Below are 24,241 nucleotides of genomic sequence, written 5' to 3'. Positions count from 1 at the left end.
CCGGTAAGTGCGGATTCAGCCCTGATCAACGTATGGTAGTCACATATTTGTATAGTTATAACACTAAGACCACCTAACACAGTATCTATGGTCTCTTTAAATGCATCTTATGGTATTTAGAATTAAAGTTCAAATATAAAAATAGTTTAGAATAAACCATTAATAGTTTAGGATGCCCTTATTAGAATAATAAGCGTACTCTTATTTGAATAATAAGAGCACTTTTATTTTAAGAGAATATAGCCACATCAGAGTGCGAATTTCTTGAGTTCTCCATAAAGAAGCATTCCACAAAACAATTCCAGTCTCTATAAGAGTTAAAAGATTCTTACATCATCAATAAAAATTGTCTCTGTGTGTACTATATCATACTTAAGGCCATATCACCTGGAATCCAATCTAACAACAGTGACACTAATAAGAGGTAGCATTCTTCTATATATCTAGCATCTGTTACCTAGAAGCAAGCCCTAGACTAGTTTTTCCAAACATGCAGGTTAAAAATTTGCACTTTCATAGTTGGGGCATATTTATCTAGCAAATTCTTTTCACTTTAACACAGCTAGGAACCTAATTCTAATGAACAGCAATTTAACATTTCACTGTGAATACAAGTTAGAATTTGTGTTTAAATGAGACTGGCAGCCTTACACAAATTACTCCTCAAGTAGTGTTGCTCCTTTAAAATTAAACAAGTTACCTTTCATATTTTACTCAGATGGTGAGAAAGTATCTGACACGTTTAACAACCCAGAAATATTTGAAATTATGCAACTAGAGCAGCAACTGTTCTCTGCAGCTGAGCGACTGGGGAAGTACAGTGACCCCCTATGAAATACACAGCTGGCAAGTGTCAGCTGTTTAGAGGTAGGACTAATGGGGAGTCTGGTATCAATTTCTGCTCTTTCATTCATATGGTATTCTGTTGAGGAAATGCTGCATGTATCCAAGCACACATATACAGTAAGACATTTTCATTATACCTGCCATGCAGATATACCTTCTGGCAGCTTTTGCAAAGTGATGTAGTTTAATTAGTCCATTTAATTACTTTTAAGTCCCACTGAATGCAGTAGTACTTGGTTCCAAAAACATGCATTGGATAATGGTTGTTGTGGATTTTCCGGGCTGTATAGCTGTGGTCTTGGCATTGTAGTTCCTGACGTTTTGCCAGCAGCTGTGGCTGGCACCTTCAGAGGTGTAGCACCAAAAGACATTAACCTCTCAGTCAGAAACTACAATGCCAAGATCACGGCTATACAGCCCGGAAAATCCACAACAACCATCATTCTCCAGCCGTGAAAGCCTTTGACAATATATGCATTGGATAAGATTGATCTTGAACTCTTTAGAATATAATCAGAACTCTCACAGAAGCTGTCCTAGCTACAGTATTACCACTGAGTCCAAGACACATTCTCATACAGGATGGCCTAATTATGTGCCTGAGAAGGGAAGGGCTAGCAATATTACCTGCCATCTGCATAGTCTGCATCTGCACCTCCCCACCAAACGTCAGAGTCATCTTCTTCAGCATCGGCTGAGTCTGTATTGTCACTCTCATCTGCTACTGGGCAGCACACAAACTCCACGCCACGGAACTTGTCAATCCCACAGGGTAACAGCATACCGTAGTCATGAAGATTCATACTTTTTTCACTACAGGACTGAAGACAAAAAGGGAATAGAGAATATATTGTTACAACAAAATATGTCTACTGATCAAGTTGATTTAACACAAACTTAAGTGTTGATTCAAGCCTTAGAACAGATAGGTAGAATTTCACAGAGCAGCCATACCCCGAGAAGGCCAATTGCCATGTACCTGGTTCTATCCTGTGAACAGTATGACTCTACACAGCTTCCAGGTTTAACGTATCAGCTACCCCTAATGAATACAGCTTACCTTCACACATAATTTAAGATCCTTGCTAAAAAGATACCAATAGTGCAATCCTAAGAAGAGTTACTCCAATCAAAGCCCATTGAAATGAATGGGTTTAGACTGGAGTAACTCTTCTTAGGATTGCACTGCAAGAGTAGCAAACATTAACATTAGTGCTCTTTGGCTGCAAGCCACAGGACCCTCATAAGCCCCTCTGAACACAACCCAGCACCATTCTCATCAACTAGTTTCTGTACGTGAATGCCTGGTACCTCCAGAGATGGAGCAGAGGGAAGGGGAAGTTACCATTTTCAACAATTACAACTTCACAGATTTTATTTATTTTGTTTATTTAAAACATTTTTAGCCACCTTTCTACCATGCAGGAACTCAAGGCAGCAAGTCTTGATGCTGTATGCTATTGCTGCAGCCAACATGCATTGTCCTAGGTTTGGAGGTGCAATATTAACGAAGAGAGATTCCATCTGACATATATGTTTGGTTCTAATCAGGTATGCCTTGAGGGCTCTTCGTACATCAAGGGTGTGCCATTCTCATTCTTTTGCGTGTTTGGGACTTGGACAGAAGGACAGCAAATTGATCTCTTGTGTGCGATGAAATGTAGAATATACTTTGGGCAAGAACGCTGGATCTATTCTCACTGTAACTTTGTCTTTATGGAATATGCACAAGTCTGGGCGTATGGAGAGTGCTGACATTTCAGAGATGCGGCGTGCCGAGGTTATTGCCACTAAGAAAATTGTCTTCAGTCTCAACCATCATATAGATACCTCTCTTAGCGGTTCGAAGGGGGCTGTCATGGGGCTCAGTGAAGGTGGACTTATTGGGAGAAGAGGAGCCTTGTGTAACCAGCCTAGCCAGCTCCGATACAGCAGAAGCCGTCAATCAGGAGGAACAGCTGCTGGCAAATCAGAGCCCATGGCCAGCAGCTGAGCCAGAAGCCCAAACACCTTTCCGCCCCAACACCACTGGTGAAGCCCAGCCAGCAGTTACCCAAAGCTCTCAGTCAGCAGCTGAGCCAGCAGCACCACTGCCCTCCAGTTCCAACACCACTAGTGAAGCACTGTCAAGGACACCCAAACCTTCAGCTTCACCCAGAGAGTGCCGAAGACAAAAGCAACGAATGGAACTGCAGGAGAGGCGGCGAAGTGCACACCTCCTGGCCAGACGCCAGCTGCTTGTTGAGAGTGATGAGGACGTAAGCACAGGATAGCTCCCAAGCAGCTGGATGTCAGCCCAGCCTGTCTATAAAACCCAGCCACAGAAGACCAGGAGGCATGGAAGCAACACGTCGGAATCCTGTTCCTGCTGCAACCACTCCACTGAACCTGGCCTTGCCCTTGCCTTACTATTGTGACCTTTGGACCGTGCCTTGACTCTGACTTTGCCTAGCCCTTGGGACTTGCTGTTAACTGATCTTTGGACTGCCTGACCTTGCTATCTGGACTCTGGAATAGACTCTGACCTTGCTACTGGACCAGCCCACGACAGGGGCCTTGGTAAGAGCTGTCAATACTACATGTAGGCGCCATGTAGGAAAGCGGTGTATGGTTGGAGGATTCAGCAGGGTTGCTTCCCGAAGGAATCTGCAGACATGTGGATGTAATGCGAGAGGATGTTTCTACATGGAAGGTATGATTGTGCTGATTGCAGCTATCTGTTTCTTTAAGGTTGGTGGCTTCAGACCTCTCTCAAGGCCCCCCTGCAAGAAGCCCAGGATACTTCCAAGTGAAGGGTTCCTTGGGTCTATCCTCTTACGCCTGCACCATCGGGTGAATCCCTCCCATGTAACGTTGTATATTCTTGTTGTGGATTTCTTTCTGGAAGCTAAGAATGTATTTATCATCCCTTGAGGGTAGCCCTTTCGTTAGAAGATTTCCATTCAATTTCCACCCTGTCAAAGACAACCACTCTGGATGTGGGTGCCATATTGGGCCCTGCTGTAGGTCTGGTTGTACTGGCAGACGAAGAGGAGGCTTGTTGGACAGGAGCTGTATGGTTGAGAACCAAGGTCTCCTTGGCCACCAGGGAACCACTACAATTACTGTTGCTCTTTGTTCCCTTATCTTCCTCAAGAGTTTGGGAATCAGCGGGAGAGGCAGAAAGGCGTACAGAGGACCCTTGGGCCATTGTGAGATCAGTGCATCCATGCCTTCTGCTTTCGGGTGATAGTATCTCGCAAAGAATCGAGGGACCTGATAGTTCATATGTGAGACGAACTTTTGGCGTCCTGAAGTGGGTTGAGAGGAGATGGAAGATATCCCTTTTGAGGAACCATTCCCCTGAGTGAAGGGATTTCCTGCTCAGCCAGTCTGCCTCAATGTTGAGTACTCTCTTGATGTGTTCTGCTTGTATTGCAAGATTACTCTCTGCCCAGCTGATCAGTTTGTTCGCCTCCTGTTGTCATCGGGACGACCTAGTTCCACCTAGCTTGTTGATGTAGGTTTTGGTCGTGATGTTGTCTGTGTGGAAAAGCACGTGACTGTTCGCTATGAGTGTCCTAAAGTGTCTTAATGCCAAGTATACTACTCTCATTTCCAGGACACTGATGGGGAGCATTGATTTCCTCTCTGTCCATAGGCCCTGGATTGGAAACCCCTCCAGAGTAGCTCCCCAGCCTGATAGGCTGGTGTCCATAAAAATGTGTATGAATTGAGGGGTCAGAAAACTCCTCCCTTGTCGCAGATTGGAATATACAGTCCACCATCGTAAACTGTCCTTGATTGGTCAGGGAACTTTCAACTTGATGTTTTTCTGTGCTATATGAAGCTGGAAGGGTCTCAGGAAGGATTGCAGGGGTCTGATGTGGAAATCTCCCCAGTATACTGCTTCTGCACCTGCAACCAGCAAACCTGATAACTTGGCTAGTTCCATCAGGAAAGAGAAAGGTTATCTGATTACATTTGAGACTGTTTGGTTTTGAGTCTCTTGTCCTCGGTGAGGAAGAAACACTCTTGAGTGTCTATCAACAGTCCCAGGTGTTCCAGACACTGTGATGGATTCAAGGAACAGTTGTCTGAGTTTATTAAGAATCCATGATCCTGTAGGAATTGGATGATGAAAGCTGCGTCCTGGAGAGATGCTTCCCTTGAAATGGACTATCAGGATGTCGTCCAGATATGGATGTAGATGGAAGCCCATCTCCCTGAGATTGACTACTGGAGCGATGAAGATCTTTGTGAAGACTCTTGGAGTGGTGGCTAGTCCAAAGGGCATTGCCCAAAACTGGAGATGAATGTCCTCTATGCAGAACCTCAGGTACTGTCAACAAGCTATGGCGATGGGAACATGCAGATACGCCTCCATCAAGTCTATTGATGTCAGGAATTCTCCCTGTTGTAGGGCCTCCACAATAGAACACAGTGTTTCCATCCGAAAGTGTCGAATCTTGATAAAATGATTCACATACTTGAGGTTTAAGCTGGATCTCCAATCTCCGTTCCTCTTCGGAACCGTGAAGAAGATTGAATATACACCTTTTCTTCGCTCACCGTGAGGAACTGATTCTACCGCTCAAATATCTACTAAATGTTGTATGGTCTTGATTGTAATTGCACATCTGTGTGGGTTCTTCTTGAGTGGAGAAATTATGAATCGCTCTGGTGGAAATGAGGCAAATTCTATGGAATAGCCGTTGGACACTACCTCTCTGACCCAAGCGTCTGTCTTGTGTTTTTCCCATGTTTTCTGAAAGAGAAGTAGTTGGCCTCTTACCGGAGCATTCAATGAGTCAGGTCTTTTGCCCCTTGTCCTCAGCCACGGTTTATCTGTTGTCATGGGGATCTGGCATGAAAGGTTCCTCTATGAGACTGGGTTCCCTGGAAATTCCAGGAGCGCTTCGCCTCTGGATGACTTCTGGAGAGTGTGCTGTGTTCGGAATGGTTGGAAGCCAAAGGATCTTCTTTCTGGTTTCTTCAAGGACTTTGGAAGAGCCTTCTTTTTGTTCTTGGTTTCCACAAGTATTTTCTCCAGATGGTCCGCAAAAAGCTTTCCTCCCTGAAATGGATAGGACATCAGAATAACTTTTGACAGAATGTCTGCTGGCCAAGCTCTGAGCCACAAAAGGCGTCTGGCCATCACACAGGATGCCATAGCCCTAGAAGAGAAAGACAGAGCATCTAGCGTTGCATCAGCAGTGAACAGGCTGGCCTTAAGTATTCTGTTAGCTCCTTCCAAGAGACGTTTGTTATTTTCTGGGAGGAGCTGGGTCAGTCTTCTAACCCACATGATGGAGGTTCTGGACACTATCGATGCAATGGTGGAGGCTTTGATTGCCATAGCCTGTGCGCTCACCGCAGGGCCACGTCTCCCTTCTTGTCTAGGTTGTCTCTAATAGTCCCTTGTCTATCCTCAGAAAGTAGACCTTGAGACTGTAAAGCTGCTACCGTTGCGTCGATGACTGGTACCTGTAACAGCTCATTAGCAAAATTAGGTAATGTATAAAGCTTTTTTAATGAGTTAGGAAATTGTTTGCCTGCAGCTGGCATGGCCCATTCTGCCTTTAGTTGGTGTTTGAAATATTCAGGAAAAGGAAATACTTTGGTCATATCGTCTGCCCTGGGGAAAAACTCCCTATTTCCTTTGGGTCTTATTTTGCGGCCCTCTGACCTGGCCTTCTCCTCCTCCCCTCGGCAGGCCTCCTGAAGTTCCAATGCTGACAGGGTTTTTGACAGAAGATATTGATAATCCTCTGGCTGGAAAAGATTATGGGATTGTTCGGGGATAGGCAACTACTCCTCTTCATGTTCCTTGGGCAAAAAATCCCCTTGATCCGAATCCTCATTATGAGAGGAATCATCCAGCCATCTAACAACTTTGTCCTTATAGGTGCCCTGGATTTGTTTTTTGGCTGCTCTGGTAGGCCATGTGCCACCTAGATCACAACTCCTCTGGGGAACTGTCTCAGCTTGGCACAGAGACAAGATCTCCTGCATGGTCTGCCGTATTGCTGACAACATTTCTGGGGTTAAGAAATTGGAGGGGGCACTTACATCATCTCTGTGAGTCTCTTTGATGGAGCTCTGATCGCTGTGAGTAAGGTTCTGCCGGTTATCTCCCGCTGGGAGATAGGCAAGCACATTGTTGCTTTTTGCCGCAAAAATGGGTGACATGGCTTCTTTTCTCACCAAAACAGAGCTCCGAGGCTTGGCGCCACTCTCTGCCTGCCTGCGGAGCTGCGCGGCTAGAATGGGCTCCCTCATGGACAGATGGGGCCGTTTTGAGGGCTGACTCTCTGCTGGTGCTGCTTCTCCACCAGGGAACCACGCAAGCCTAGTAGGCATGCCGGTGCCGGCTGATCTTGTTCCCGTCACCGGAAGAACGGCTTCCTGGGAACAGCTTGTCACCCTTTCCAAGAAACTCTCCTCTGAGTTCAATGACTCATTAGAAGTCATAGTGGTGTCTTTTGATGAGAGTAAGGAGAAAGAAAAAGAAACAGCTATAGGAAATGATTAAGGCTGAAAGAAGTTAGGAAAGAAGATAGGAAATAAAAATGAGAGTGGGAATGCAGATATGGAAGTTAGGTAGCTGAACTAGCCTAAAACATAACTGCTCTTCCCGGAGGCAGGAACAGAACTGAGAGCCCAAGGGGGTGGTTCCACACGCCAAGGAAGAGGAAGAAGATTTCAACTTCCTGCCTCCCTGACTGGATGGTGGGAAACATCCATGATGTCCTCCGCCTCAGAGGGAGAAACAATTTTTTTTCAGGCTGCTATGTCACAGACTCAAGAAAAGGAGGTATCTCCACTATGACTTGCTTATAAACTTCCATGTTAACATTTGGCCAGAAGCCAGATGTTAACAAAAACAAAATGGCCAGACTTGTGGGTTTTAACTCATCCTTGCAGTTCTCAGCTGATAGACTCTGATTAAAGATCTGTTGAACCACCACACAGCATAATACCAACATACATAGATAGCACTAGGAGGAACCAACAGTTAAAAAGGATTAGGTATCAGTGACATGGGAATTTTTTGTTTTCTAAGTATCAGCTAATACATAATAGAGGTAAACTTGGAAGACGTTTTTGACACAGCACTCTTAATAAGCAATAAGCAAGTATGCCTTAATAAGGCATATAAGCAAGTATGCCTTTCACAAAAAGATAAAATAAATACCTGCGGACAATTTAACAAGGGATGCCAAAGATGCTTTAAGTCCAATATGATTTTTGTTGCAGTATTGCTTAACAATACAATGAAAAAGTAGCATAAACTGTGTCTTTATTTCTTAAAAAGTGAACAGATTTTTAAAAGGAAGGAAAATGTATTCTGGAGAAAAAGAAACTAAAAATTGTCTACCTAGTGGCATTCAATTGTGTCAAGTGAGGAAGGGGGGAGGGATGAAAGACCCCTAAGCAGCTGTACAGCACGGGTGTCTGTATGTGTGTGCAGCTCAGCAACTTTCAGAACAATGCTGTGAAAGAAATAAGGTGCAGCCATCAAAATTCTTGCCATTTGCTAAAAATAAACTAATAAATAAAAAAGCATTTAATAGGCCCTGAGAAACAGTAAATGAACATATTTAAGCCCACTGAAGTGGTTGAATTTGGATTTTTTTCTCACAAGCAAAAAAACCCAGACATGAGGACAATATTCCAGATAAAGCATTATATAAGCATATTTATAATATATTCATATGATACACAAAAATCAGACATACATTCAATTATTCTTTATGCCTTATGGCCAGGTATGATGACCACACCTCCTCTCTCCCCACCGTGAGGCAGATTTTCCCATCAAAATTCAGTTTCCCTGCTTTGACTCAGGAGCCCCAAATAGCATATTAATATTTGTGGGTTTGAAAGTCTATTTGTCCCACCCTGACACGCAGATAGAATTTTGGCTTTTTAGCCCAGGAACTTAATGGGGAAAAGAGGGAGCCCTCTTCTTTTTTGTTGGAAATGGCACTACTGTATAACATTCAAAAAGAAAGAACAGCTTTATTTAACAGGCAGGGATTGAGTAAGTGTAATCAGGGGATAGAATGCAGAGGTAAAATTTTATAGGTATTACACAATATACTCTGTGTAACAGGTAAAATAGTATCCTTGAAGCTTATTTCCATATATTCTTGGTTCTTAACAGAAAGAGGTGTTTTACCTAGTAATTTACCTACAGCAACAACCTTTCTTCAGGAAGTTTCCTATGACAGTTCAGGTTTTATGGAGTTAGGTACTTGCTTTGTGAATCTAACTTGCTCCTTTCTTGAAACTGGAGGATAGTTCTAACTCCTGAGTAGTCTAAAACCGTTTTCCCTTCACAACAGACCCAGGGTCCTCCTCAGAGCCAAACCCACTTTGAAAACTGGGCCAAAATTAATCTTCTCTTCAGAAAATATAACCCCTCTTTTTTTTGGCTTGAAAGGGAGTCTCAACCCACTATTCAATCACTCTTGCCCAAAACACACTCCCAGTTCTCTGCTGCCTGTGTACTTCAGCTTATACTGACACTTAGACTTTGAAATCTTAGATAGAATTCTTCCTTAGGACAGTAATACTACCGGCAAAGGAGTCTTCCCCCTTCACTCTAAAGGTGAACCTGTCTGACTTTTCCTGTTGGATTCCCTGACCCCAAATCCTGTCAGAAACCAACTGTCAGCATGCAGACAGGTTCTAACTGACCAATCAGAAAAGAGGGAGCAGCCTGTCACTCAAGCTCTCAATTCTAGGGAATAGTTAACCCTTCCCCTCCCAACTCTCTGATTTTGCTGCACTTCAGAAACCCGCTGTTAAATGCAGTCCGTCACACCAGGCTCCTTACTCTTCGGTTTTATCCCTGTTTTCTATTTGCCACTTTTTAAGGGCTTGGGAGAGAAATCTAAGATTTGAGATGTTATTCTCAGCATCAAAACAGCTCTCTTTGAGTAGCAATCAGAAGTTATTTTACATGGGTTGAAACAGCTACGTAATAGTCCAAACAGTTCTCATATTGCTGACCAAAATTCTATAAATCTAGGGGGTGTATACAGTGCCTTAGACTATTTAAAACTGTTTGTCATAGAGAGGACTCAAAAGCGTTACTGTTGGAGACCAGCTATCTCAAGAGTGGAAATTATCTTGAGGGGTTCCACAGGATGAAATCTTATTTCCCATGTTAGCCAACCTCTTTGTAAAACCTTTACAAGAACTCATTTGCAGCCATGGAATTGGATGCCAGCAATATACAAATGTATACTGTTGTACGATTCTATCAGGTAGTTGCTATATTGTTTAATATGTCTGTCTTAGAATTGCTTATGCTGTGTTTCAGCATTTCTTCAACCCTGTATTGGAATTCTGCTGGTATTAAATCTTTGCAAATTTGCATGTATATAAGCTAGTACATAGTTTATTGAAATGTCTTTGAAATTGACAGTGTATTCTTACACCCCTGCTGTTCAAAATATATAAATGATCTTACATCCTGTCTCCTGAGGAATGCTTGCCATCTTCCATATATAGCTAAGTGTGAGATGCCGATCCTTTTGTATGCTGACGATGCAGTGATAATGTCCAGATCAGTTGTGAGACTCCACAAATTGATTAAAAACTTGGAGTATTACTACTACCACAAAGGCTTTTCTATTAATGTAGTGAAATCCAAGGTCATGATATTTAGTAAAAGGAAAAAGGGGGAAATCTTCAGATGGTATATAGCAAGCCAATCTATGGAACAGGTTAACCAATTTAAATACCTGGGAATCCATTTTGAAGCATCCCTTGCACGGAAAACACTTAGATTTGGCAAGGAATACTGCCTTGAGAGTAGGGAGGACAATTGTAAAATATTTTTTTACAGTGGGAGGTGAATTCATCCCCTCGGCCTTAAAAGATATATAATGCCAAGGTTCTAAATAAATTTTTGTATGGTGCAGAAATCTGGATTCAGGTCACTTCTGAGAGAATGGATTACATCCAGTACGATTTTTTCCAATGCTTATTGGCTACTCCCAGATGTGTTTCAGGAATAGCTCTGAGAGCTGAATTGGGCGAAATATTGACAGAAGCTAAGGCATGGATAAAAGCATTTCTTTTTAAAGTAAAGATTTTAAAATCTGAGGGAGGGTCCATGCTACTTGGATTCATTCAAGCAGATAAATATAATAGTCAATGGGATTAACTATTGGGAAAGAAAATGAAATGCCTAGGAATAACAAACAATATGGTCAAACCTACAGAGATCAAAGATGTAATTAGGCAAATAAAAATGTGTGTCAAGAAGTTGGACATTACCAGTATGTCTGTTAGGTCATGGGGGGTATGTTCAACTCTTTACTTAGATACTGTTCTCCCGATGCAACCGCCGAAGTATTTTTGTCATCTGACAGTACCAAAGCTCCGAAGAGCTTTTACACTGGGGTAGATACAAGATAGTATCCTATGCTAACAGAACATGCCCATATGATAAAACTGAAACCATTAAACATATGATTATAGAGTATCTCATATTTAATGAGTTGAGAGCTAGCTTAGTCATCCCTCTATACTTAAAAAAATATGGAACTACCTAATAAGAGAGCCCAGGTAATGTGGTTACTATCGGATACAAATGATTCCATTACTCTGTGGCAAAATATATAGGGGCAATAATTAAACATCAGAGACATGGTATCAAGTAAGGTTCTTCCCATTTTAATTTCTTCTTAAGGCAATAGCCTATGAGCAGTACTAGATAGATTGAAACTGACTGTACTGACTTAACTGTGTATTCTGTCTCGAGTCTCAGTGAGCAAGGCAAACTATAAATAATACGAATAAAATAAAATTTAAAAATCACTAGACTAAGTCTATTCTGTAATTTTCTTGTCCTGAAATAGATTGAACGGCAGTAAATATCTATGGACAGTTTTAATTTTAAAATGAAATCATTCAGTAGAATATTAAACACAATTATCTTTTAATCCTTTCCACTCTGTACATATAGAACACTGATGCAGACTGCTTCTGGAAGTGACTGTTGCTAACTATGCTCTCCTACAACATCATGTCCAGTGCTGGAGATCCTCTAACCTCTATGAGTAGTGCTTTAAGGAAGTGAAATAGGCTGCAGTGGGGAGGTGGGAAAGTTCCATTCCCCAGTGCACCTCTGAGAATTCTGTTCTCAGAACTGAGAGCGGAACTACAAGTGACAAAAGGCACAGATTGGACACTTGTCAGCTTCCCTCAAGTTTTGATGGGAAATGTAGGCATCCTAGTCTTGCAGCTTGGCTCTGAGAGTCAAAACAGACAAGATGCCTGATGCATGAAGGACACTTGTTAGTTTCCTACAAGGTTCCACGGGAAGTGTAGTGAGAAAGAACCCCTGCCAAGAATCCCTCTTCTCCCTGGCAAAGGTTCTTTCTCTAAGTGTATCATCTAGTCCACTCAGTTCCCTCTTGCCGGCACCAGCTCCCCTTACTCCACTAGAAGCACTCTGCAGCCAGAGGTAGCCGAGTGTGCACGTGGAGGCAAGCGGAAGCCGACTGCACCAGCGACGGTCAGAGAGAGCTGGCAACGATGATAGGCTCCTTGTCCGTCTTGCTCCTGCCAGCGTACTCGACTCAGCTCCCTCTGGCTGCTGAGTGCATTTAGGGGAGCAAGGGGAGCACACTGGTGGGGGTGAGAGGGACAAGGAGCCTATTGCTGCTGCCAGCTTCCCCTGACTGCTGCCGGCACAATCGGCTCCCTCTCTCCACTGCCCGCATTCAATCTAGAATTCTTATTTCCTTAAACTCCTAAAAAGAGGTAATAGAGATGAAAATACCACAACAAACTTGCAGACAGACAATCCAATTAGCAAAACAAAACAAGAAGTTATAAAAGAATCACATTTCCAATCTTGTTCATTAAGTATGGCACTTATTAAACTATAAGAAAAGTGTTATTTAAAAGGCTAGAGATTTCAAAATATTGGTTATAACATACCTCCTTAGCAACTGTGTGCCAATGCAGGTGTGTTTCACATATATCCATCCTTTCTTGGTGAAGGAACTTGCATTTATCTGGCACAAGTAGAGCATCACTCACAAACTCTCCCACTGAAAGAATAATGAGACATCTTAATTTTATATATTCTTGGGCACTTTTTTGTGCAGTAGCATATTAGCAAGCATCATACCAACAAATTTCAGGAAGAAAAGATGCCCTATGGAACTAATCATAATATAATTAATAGTGACAATGGATTTTTATTTCATTTCCCCTGTGACACCTAGTAGCAACTACAAATTAATACTTGGTTGTTATTAGGAGCTTTAAATAACAACAGAAGACATCACTAATTCAAATTCTGAACATAAAGAAAATGCTGCATCCTCCCTTTGTCTCTTGTGCAATGTCAGCAGGCATTACCTATTCACTTCCAAGACTAGATTTCTGTAGGCACTGGTATATCTTAGGAATGATCTTGAGTCTGATTAAGGAGTGAATGAAGAGAGTTTATTCAGGAACTACAACTTTGATAGAAAGCAGAGAAACAGAATAGATACTAACTACCTCACTAAACAAGGAGGGGCTTCTGGGAAGAAGCAGGAAGTAGCCTAAGAATACCAATCTGGAGACATGCAAGAAGGACAGAAGAGAAACAGGAAACAGGAAGAAGGATCTTATTTTGTTATCTATCTAACTGTCAGATTTGCTGCCCCCTTTAGGTATTCTGTGTCTTCTGCCTTCTCTGTACAAAAGACATGGTATTTCCAACAATTTGTAGTCTAAAAAGGTAGGAAATTTGATTTTTTTTTTAAATGCATGTTTGTATTTTCAGGGCTCCAGAACTAATGTTTCTGTGAATGGATCTAACAATGTTTCTGTGGACCTAAGAAAAGACTGCTACCATTTTGCTTTTATCAATACGCTAGCAACAAAGCTCGTTGTGTCAGGAAATGCAACTGGCTCTAGCAGGACCCTGTGAGGGCCATGGGGCCCAGTGGCGTAGCCCTCTCAAAGCCCTGCAGGGCTGTACCAGCATGCCAAGCCTTCCCACCTCCTCTGCAGCTGCTGCGGGGCCTTGGGAGGGCTGTGCAGCCACACTGGCTATCCCAAGGCCCTGCAGAGGCCCAGTGCGGCAGAGGGAAGGCCCTCCTAAGGCCTGCAGAAGCCCAGCATGGTGGTGGGAAGGCCCTCCCAAGGCCCCACAGAGGCCCAGCGTGGACGCAGAGAGGCCCGGCATGGACCAGAGTGGACACAGAGAGGCCACTGCAGCGTGGGCGCAGAGAGGCCCAGCGTGGCCGCAGAGAGGCCACTGCAGCAATGGAGTATCCCAGCCCTCTGGAGTTTTGTGTTGCAGGCGCATTCTCACACAGACCAAGATAAAAAATGAGTCACTGCCAATACGGCTTGCCTTTCATACAGTAGGATTTCTTAGTAACTCATTTCTTTTCTACTCTCCATCATAAACTAGTTACCTACCAAACAATAAGAACATCAAGCCTCCACCTCTTAACTGTAATGAAGGTGAATGCTACCACTCTGATTGAACTCTCCCACTAGTCAGAAATGATCCATATGCTGTGAATCACAACTATGCAGTAATGTTAATACATCACTTGGTAACAAATGTTTAGCTTGTTTGTGGATGCAAAGATTATTCATTGATAATAACGATTTACTACCCTGCAGCTATTTTAATTCCCATGAAAGTATTGCAGTGACTATCCATCTTAGTTACAGAAATTACGAATAGTGAAAGAACAGGATTCTGGAAAATTACATTGGAAAAATAATATATGGGAGTTTAGGGCCTTTCAGTCAAATGCAATACAAATACAATCCATACTTCTAAACTTTTCGGATTAGGAAGGCTGACAGATTCCTGGGAAGTCCTCTTCTCATGTAAACTTTACAATCTTTCACTATTTGTTGATTTTCACTATCTGTTGATTTTATTGTTTTATGATTTTAAGTTATTTATTGTATTTTAAACTGTGGTTTTATGATGCTGTAACCTGCCCTGAGCCCACTTGCAGGGAAGGCGGGATATAAATCCAACAAATAAAATAAATATTTATTTTACTTCATTTATGCCTTGTTTTTCTCCCCAATGGGGACCCAAAGTAGCTGACATTGTTCTCCTCTAATCACAGCAAACACTGCAAGGCAGGTTAGGCGGAGTGTGTGTTACTGCCCAAGGTCACTCAGCAAACTTCCATGGCAGAGTGGGGAACTGAACTTGTGTTACCCAGATCCTAGTTTATCCATCACTCTAGCCACTACACTACATGGGATCTCAGTTTACATTGGTAGAAAATAGTGATGTAGGATCATAGACACGTTAGCTCACTCAACTGCATCCTACAGTAATTCACTGAAAACATTCTTCTGTGCAGGCACATACTGGGACTGCACATGCGCAGGCCAACAGCTCAGAAAAGTTTTCTTCATTTCTTTAGAGCTCCACTAGGGGCCACCTCTCTCCCAGCCCTAAAACCACATTTCCCACCTAAACAGTCACATGCCTTGTGAGAGGAGCAGCGCCTTTTCTCAGTTCTCCTGAGCCATCACGAGCTCATACCGGATATATCCACCAGAGTTCACAGCAGGACAGGAGGGATGGAACGTGTGCATGCACAGAAGAACTCGATGAACAATGTTTAAAAATAAGTGCAACCCTGTTTTCATCTTCATTCTTCTGTGCAGTCTCACATTGGGAGATGACTAAGTTACATATTAAGGAGGCAGGGTGAATCTCTCCAACAAACAATTTTATTAACAATGCAAACTACTACAATTCTTCAACCGATATATCCATTTACACAACATGCATTTTCCAGGAAACAATTCAGGTTTCCCATTTAGAAAGCAGTATGCATAAAAACATTGTATACCAACTGCCATCATTTTAAAAGATGAAAAATAACTACACAAATGAGCCTAACATTTGGAAGGGGATAGAATGTTTTAATTGAAACAAAAACTTTATTCAAGATGGCACATAGTCTATCTCTTTCTGATAAGTCATCCCTGAAAATTAGGTACATATGTGCCATCAAGTTGCAACCAAGTTATGATGACCCAAAGAAGAGTTTTCGAGGCAAGTGAGAAGTAGAAGTGGTTTTGCCATTGCCTTCCTCTGCAGTCTTCCTTGGTGGTCCCCTATCCAAGAACCAACCCCTACTTAGTTTCCAAGCTCAGACTATACCATGTTGCCTTTCCTCCCCTGAAAATTAGTCACTTTAAATGAGGGCACAACTTGCACAGATCACTGGGTCCAGTTTGATTCAGAATCAGAACAGTATGTATTTTCCCAAATTAGTGAAACATATAAATATGAATGATAATAAATAAAGAGGAAAATAAAGTTGTATAAGTAGCTAAGTAAGCTACCTATCAAACACAGATGCCAAATTCCAGGGCCCAAAGTTTATTTCTCTGGACCCAGCAAAAAATTGGAACAGACAGGTACAGATAGAAAACCATAAGCTACATTCACATACCACTGGATATTGCATAATCACTGCACTAACAAAATCATTCATCATCATATTTTCTTGTGTAAAGAAGACAATGTAGAAGCAGATGCTTGCTATTGCAAAGCTATAATATAATATGCAAATGCATGGATGCATTTGTATATTATATTTGTATATTTCAAAGCAAGCCATGCTGCATTTGCTTAGTTCATTTACTAAAAGCGTATTTACTTTCAAGATAAATCAGTGTCTGCATACCATAGCCTGTAACAGGTAGACAACGGTTTCCATTTCCAACTCTTTCAGCTCTGCCATATCTAGCTTTCTTACTACTTGTACAAGCAGCTATGGCCAATGGAACCTCAAGCAACTATGACACTTCCTATTGTATCTTTGGAAACATGGTGCCTAAACTGTTAAGTGTTAATGAATGAAGAAATGCTGCAGCATGTTTGACCTTCAAATGTCAACATATTCATCCTGCAAAAATCTTGTATGTTTACACAGCCACCAAGTGCTATAACCTTCCCTCAGGACAAGTTTTCGGGACAGCAATCATACCAGTTGAAAGCTGGCAGGTGTTATCACTGTACAGTTTTATGGAAATCAACTTAGAATAACTGAATTCCAAAACGTGCCATTTCACATAATGCCGTTCTCCACAGAATTGTTCCATCAGATCTCTCTCTATGGTCTCTCAAGCAGCTGATCATTTAAACAGTGGGGCTTGGCTGCCTGGCCCGCTATTTAAATGGGCATTTCCCTGCCGCTCCGAGAGGCAGGGAAATGGCCATTTAAACTGCAGCCGGGAACTCCTGGCCGGCCAGCCAGCCAAGACAACGCACGAACCACGAACCACATGGTTCATTTTTTTCATGGTTCGTGCCCACCTCTAATAAGGAGACATTCTGAAAAGCTTCAAAAACCTGAATGGAAAGATTAACAGAATAATCTTCATGAGAGTCACAAGTGTGCCTTCTGTCTTTTTAACAGATGAAAATGAAATACATTCATCATGGAAGAGTACTTGGCATTTAAGAAAACTAGCAATTTTGACACCAATGTCAATCATGTGGCTGGCATATTACCTATAGGAAGCTAGGGGGATAGGAGTGAAAAGCAAGTCTTCTGGGTTTGGGTGCTGCTGCTGCTGCCTTGTTATTATCTGCAAAATACTAGTCCACCCATTGGATATTATGTGAGTTTCTTCCACCTCTCACCTTTTTTCTGAGAGACAACAGACAACCAGGAGTAGAGCCTTTTCATTCATTGCACACCATTCCTGGAATGCTGAACAGTGCCAGATTACAATATTTATTCAAATGCAATACTAGATTTTTTCACAGGAATGACATCAGGAACGAAGGAATGAAAATATGGATTGGTTTCTGCATGAGGACTCACAGATTTTTAACAAGGTTCTTCTCTTTCCTCCTCCCAGCCCTGTCTGTTTTACAGAACAGGTTTTATTTTTTTCTGTGAAATTTTACTAATTTGCTAGTTTCAGTGGCTATCAGCAGCTATGCTCAATTGATGTTTTTAATGCTTTTTGATGTCACAAACTTTTCTCTCCCCTACTGGGGACAAAATGTTCTCAGTAATTTTATTAATGTTTCTTGTTGAAGGATATGACAGAATATGTGTGCAAAAATAATGCATTATAATTAAAAACAAGTACTATAAATACTTGCATATGAGACACATGATTAATTTGGCAGATGAATCTGCAAGAGACCAAGGCTCCTTGAAAATATGCGGAGAAGACATTGCTGGAATAATACTTCATCTTTAATAACAAAAAATTCTTAAATTTTCTTTTTTTTCTTGGTAATTAATCTGACATGGGCAGAAACCATGGAGATTCCTCTCCCAGATGTAAAGGTGGTATTTCTTTTCATTAATATAAATTAGACCCTGTTATTTCTTTACTGAGAAAATTTAAATTTTCACAGGTAATTGATCTGAATCTACTATTATTTGAACAATTTTTGGACTGCTTGCTTTACAATGCAATCCTCCACAGAGTTACTCCAGTCTAAGGTCTGCTTACTATGCCACATATGCTATTTTACTTAAGAACGATAAAGCAATATACTTAATGAGATCCCAGAAAGCCATTATTAAAAGCCAGTATGAAAAGAGGTCACACTTAAACTTCGGTATGAGAATGTACATATTTATATCACTGAAATACTTTTCACTTTTACTCAAGTACAAGTCCTGCACATTAAGCTAAAATCACCTAACATTTTATAGCAAAAAATTTATGTGAATAGTTTAGTTAAAGGTGTTTTCCTCATAATCATCAACATCTGTTAACATAGTCATTGGGTCAATTTATAACGATGTGCTGTGTTAACAACGAAACAGAGTAGGGTGAATTTATCAGCAGGACTAGAAGCTATCCTGCAATTCTCTTAAATCCAGAAGGAATTTTTCAGGAAATTGTTCCCACTCCCCATTCCCGATTTTACCAAGTAAAGAGGTAGCTTGGCCTCAACATTTCTTCTGGGGACAAAGTTATGTCATCCATTCCCCAGCAGGGGCTCTAGGTCTCCAGAGATGCAATGTATAACTTTTCAAACATAAATAAATAAATAGAATCCAGCACTCCTCTGTGTGATTCTTTATGACCTTCTGAAATGGACTTCACCCACTCTGTTCATTCCCGATGGAATTCAAGCATGTGCACTACTCAGTTTGGAGGCAAAATTATTTTAGATCCTAACATTGTATGAGATGTGAGGCAAGTCCAAACAGTTGGTGATACATACTGAACTCGGCTGCAAATTTATCTCGACTACTGTATGTAGCAGACTGTTAGGCAGCTGGGATACAGCAAGGGACACTGACTGACAAGAGGAAGCACCTGGGCAAACAGAGTGCATTGGGGAGGCAGGTCATATCTGGGTCATAAAGGGATAATTCAGAGGAAGCAAAACAATGCGCACACTGAGACTTCCACACTGTCCTCCTAGGAAAGGCAAAACGTGAAAGACACAAGGAGGAAAGATCTAGACAAGGGAACCCCAGGGTGCTCTTGAACAGAGATTAGGGTAGTCTAATTATGGCTCCACAGAGCCTTCAACAACAGCAGCTAATGTGTTCATCAGAAACAATGATAAAGGGACCAGTGGTCCTGCTGTAGTTTAATCACTGCTAAAAATGACCTAACTTACATCCAATCTATTCCAGATCCTGATTTTTCCAATGAAAAACAAAGGTACAATAGGACTTGCTAGTAATTTCTACAGCACTTAAAATTGTCAAAAATCGGGCTAAAAGACTGTAACATTCAAGGCTACTTAAGGAAACAAAATTTCCCCAACAGTCCTAATCCACTGCATCACACTTCAAACACTTCTTGGAACACCACATGCACGCTCAAAGTCTTTCCTTTAAAACTTTTACACAATTAAAATACAACTAAATCATTTCCCAAACGTTTAAATTAGCTGCACAGGGAACATACAGAGAAAACATGGAAGCAAAAAGCGAATGCCATCCATTTTGCATGTATTATGTTTCAATGTGTTTTTGTTTGCTTCAGAACTAAAATAGCATTTGTCTGTGAAATTATGCTTTTCATAGCTACTTTCCCTATTAATTACTATTTTCTAGTCAAAATGTACTAATGCAATACTGAACAAAGGGAATAAAGAAGTTTATTTCAGAAACAGTACATGGCTTAATAAAAAGCCTGTTCTAAGCAAACAGTGAAGATGGAAAAAATACCCCCACAAATGCATACAGCACAATTAAAGTGACAATCTTGAAATACATTTAGAGATTCTCTTACCTAAGCACCTATAAGGAACTACAATGTGAGGATGACTCTTGCATTGTTTCCGTCCTCGTTTGCACCAGTTCTGAATTGTTACAGGTTGATTTGCTTCTACAACATTTGTAATTTGCAGTTCTGCGTACACCTAATATTCAAAAATACGAAGAACACAGTGAAATAAAAAGAAACTCATTTGAGTATGTAATTGACATTCTTGCTTATTAACAATACAGCACATTCCATCTATTAGTATTTCTAGGTTTATGTTTTTATACATAGAGGCCTGTGAAATTTTATGATCTGCAAAGTGGGGTGGGGCGGCTTCTCTCAAGTATTAGAAAATCACTTCAGAGGTTTACAGTGAAGACTGTTCAAGCTTGTTCCACATCTGCTCTGTTTCCCTCTGACTGCACAATCATTATTCACATATACAAACAGAAGCGACTTGAATGAATAACTGTTATCCATTCATCTATTTTTCCCTTCAAAGCAGCATTTTAGTAAATCATCTTGATTCATAAATGTCAGAAGAAAGGAAGGAAGGAGGAGGAAGAGGAGTTTATTTTAACCTGTTCAGAAAGAAGGGGCTTTGATGAGTCTGACAAACATAACATTAAAGACATGCAAGAAACAGAATGAAGGAACAGCATCAGAAGCCAGATTATTGGTATAGTTGGCCATGCTGTTCTGGTTATTTTTCACACGGTCCGTAACAATAACAATGGAATAGTTTGGAACGCAGTTATGGAAAAGTCACACCTATCTCATAAGAACTGGGCCACATGATTATCACATGATTATCACTACAGAAAGTGACCTCTTGATAAACAGTATAAAAGTACTCATGCAGTCAAGTTGGGGAAGTGTGATTTAACAATTATATACTGTTAAGCAGTTTAGCAAGTGAAGTATAATTACAGAGAACTAGCAATATAAATCATACTAAATATTTAAGTGAATGACAAATTTTTGCTAGAAAACAAAGCTTACAAAGAACCATTAAAGCATGTTTGTTGTTTTTATCTTAAGTTCACAAATACCAACGGCATTACATTTAAAGAATTCTTAAAAGCTGTAATTTGGAGCAAAATATAGCACTCCATACTGACAGGGATGAATTATTTCACTAGCTCCAGAGATTTGTTTTTGCTTCTTTGCAGTTCTCCAGGCACAGTTCAAGTGGCTGGTATTGATCTGTGATGCCTTAAAATGTTCAGACTCTACAAGCTGAAGAGATTACCTTCTGTGTGCTTTATTTCTTGAGAGAAGCATAAAATCTGAACATATACGTATATGCTTTATATCCTCTTCCATTTATTTTTCCAAAGGGAAATGAGGAGTCTGTTGTTTCTATACCCAATGGTGCAGAGATGGTGGTCGGTGAAAAGATTCCCTAAGCCTAGGCTGTTCTCATTTGCCTCATTTTGCTCTCGTGAACAAGAAAGGGAACAGCAGACACAATGCCCATCCATCTGGGCTTGTCTTGGGGTATCGGCATCCTCTCTAGAAATCCATAATAGCTCATTTTTAACCCTATGCCTGATTTAAAAATCACAGCAGCAAAAGAATACTTGCCAGAAGAACTTAAACAAATACAACACATGACTGTTCAATCATAATTTTTTAAAATGTCAATTAACATACAAACCAAGGTGACAATCTAAGATAAGCAATATTTACCTCTTCGTCATCTCTTACACAAAAAACTTCTCTGCCTTGCACAGATGAATAATTTCTCCCACTTGATCTCATTCGAGGCTGGTGAAACTGTAGCTGTGCTGTACAGAAAACTCTCTTTATCCTAATATGAATATACTCAAATCATGAATACTACTTTCTCTGGTGACCACTAGTATGTAAGACTTTCAACAAGCTGTCTTCTAAGATTTTTACACATTCCAAACTACTCCATCTATTTGTTCATGAGCTTATGTTTGCACTACTTTTCATGTATTATGAGTATGACCCGAGCATTTCACAAAAGTGACTTTATAACCTTACTTTATTGAACCTGACATTTTTGGCTCATGCTATTATGACCAGAGGGGGTGCGTCTCCCTCTCTCCTAGTTGCTGATTCCCTCGGTAATCTGCCACCACAAAACTGAAAAGTCTTAACCTCTCACCAGCTGTATGGGAGCATGAGCATGTGCAAACGTTTTCTGCCAATGGGATCTGAACAGAAAGATCTTTCTTGTTCATAATTTGTAGTTGAAAATGTCTCTGCAGTTGCTGTAAGAATCTTGTATGTAGTCGACCCCACTGGATGGCGTTGATGCTGGAAATTAGCAGGCCCAATAGTTTCATGAGTGTCATAAATGATGAAGACCTGACCTTGATTACCGCTAGTGACATTTCCTTCACATTCTTTGCCTTTGTTTCGGTTAGGAAGAAAAGATTGCATGTTGTGTCTAACATGACTCTTAGATATTCTAGTGTCTGTTCCCCTTCAGACTGCCAGCCCTGAGATTCTGAGATGGATGGACCCGTTTCTACTTCTGATGGATTCTCCTGAAGATTCAAGGCTGCCATGGTCTTGGACAGGAAATATTGCTAGTCTTCTGACTTAAAGCATCTTAGGAATTATTCTGGGATTTCTATCTCATGTGTAAAGTGCCATGTAAAGCACTGTCAAATTGCAACTGACTTACGGCAACCCCTGCCGGGGCTTTCAAGGCAAGCGGGAAGCAGAGGTGGTTTGTCAATGCCTTCCTCTGCAGAGTTCCATCCAAATACTGAGCCTGTTTAGCTTCTGAGATTTGACAGGTGAGACTACACCATTCCGCCTTCCCTCTAGACTTTCATTATCTGCATAAACTTCTGCTTCCCATTGACAGTTCTCTCTCTATTTTTCTGGTATAGGCTTCCTTTCTAGCTGCTTTAGTAGGCCAGTTAGGTTTCCCTTTTTGAAACTACCCCTTCTACATTTCCTTGTCTGGGAGGAGGAGGATGAACCAGAGGGAGATCTGTCTCTTCCCTCAGCACTCTGACAAAATTGGAAATGTCCTCCCTCATTGTTTGTCTAATCAAGTTTAGTAAATCCAGAGATACTATCACGGTTCCTGATCCCAATGCATTACTCACAGGTAGACCTTGGCTGTCAGCACTGGATCTTGAAACTGTTGCTATCTGTAGGTCTGCAAAATGACTTGACAGGTTCTCTCGGGGTCTTATGGCCACAAAATGGCTTATAGATCTGGGAAACCACTACGTGGCTACCTCCCGGTCAGTTGGCAAGGTTGCCCGAGTCAGCAGGGCCAGAAATGGCTGTTGCGGTTTCCTTGGATGGGGAGGAATGGCACTTTTTTGTGTGTTTTTGAGCCTCTGATCTTTTCGCCCTTTGAATGGTCTCTGAGCAATCTGTGCCGATTGTATTGGTGTCGTTACTGGGAACGGTGTTGAGGGGGCTTCTAACTCTCCTTCGGAGAGGAAGCCATCACTGCCCTCATGGTTTTCCATTTTAGAGTGGTTGAGAAAGGTGCTTTGTAAAGCTGTCAGATTTGGACAAAGCAGCTGCCATGGTCGATAAGTTCTTCTGACTGAAGAAGTCGTTCCTTGATGTTTCTTCATGTACATACACAAAATAGATTAGTGAAGGAATTAGAAGGAATTGAAGAAAGGCACAAGAATAGGACTCAAGAATTAGAAGTTGAAAAGAAGGAAAGAAAAAGCAACTAGGTGAGACAGCACCTATTCTAAACTGTTCTCCCTGTCAAGGCAGGAAAAGAATTGAGGAGATGAGTGAATCCCACCAAGGAGAAAGAAAGTGGAAAGACTTTGTTCCTGCCTCCCCGATTGGAGGATGGGAATCACCTATCAATACGTCCTCCACTTCAGAGGAAGACCTGGACCAAGGATCCATCTCAGTCCAGGGTAGGTTGTTTGCTCAGCCCTCTGCCTGACTTGTCTCTGCTGCTACTGCTGCTGCTGCTGCTGAAGCTTCCCCAGAGGTTCCCTCAGCAGCCCCTCCCTGGCTACCAAATCAGTCTTGTGGGCCTGGTTGCAGTTGAGCTGCCTGTGTTGCTGCAGGAGGCAGATGAGTCAGCTGCCTAGCTGGAGCTGTTGCCCAGAGTTGGGCATCGGATTTGGCAGCTGCCATTGTGACGGGGAAGATGGCCTCGAGGTCTCTGGAGGCACCTGCAGCAGAGGTGCCAACAGAGAGACCAGTGCAGGGTCTGGGGATG

At 41.6% G+C, this 24,241-nt stretch overlaps 1 protein-coding gene across 4 annotated transcripts in view; it reads right to left on the bottom strand.

The window, feature by feature from the left end:
• Positions 1 to 24,241, bottom strand: part of APP (amyloid beta precursor protein) — a 262,122-nt gene that overhangs the window by 150,105 nt on the left and 87,776 nt on the right. For all 4 annotated transcript variants that reach the window (XM_054973138.1, XM_054973139.1, XM_054973140.1 and 1 more), the window contains exons 3-5: positions 20,074 to 20,203; positions 12,793 to 12,905; positions 1,474 to 1,667 (exon numbers count right to left, since the gene is read on the bottom strand). In XM_054973138.1, coding sequence (XP_054829113.1) covers positions 1,474 to 1,667; positions 12,793 to 12,905; positions 20,074 to 20,203 — 437 coding nt within the window. The remainder of the gene's footprint in view (positions 1 to 1,473; positions 1,668 to 12,792; positions 12,906 to 20,073; positions 20,204 to 24,241) is intronic.

Source organism: Eublepharis macularius, chromosome 3 (genome assembly GCF_028583425.1).
Source record: "Eublepharis macularius isolate TG4126 chromosome 3, MPM_Emac_v1.0, whole genome shotgun sequence".
Classification (NCBI taxonomy): domain Eukaryota; kingdom Metazoa; phylum Chordata; class Lepidosauria; order Squamata; family Eublepharidae; genus Eublepharis; species Eublepharis macularius.
This window is presented reverse-complemented; position numbering and strand designations above follow the sequence as displayed.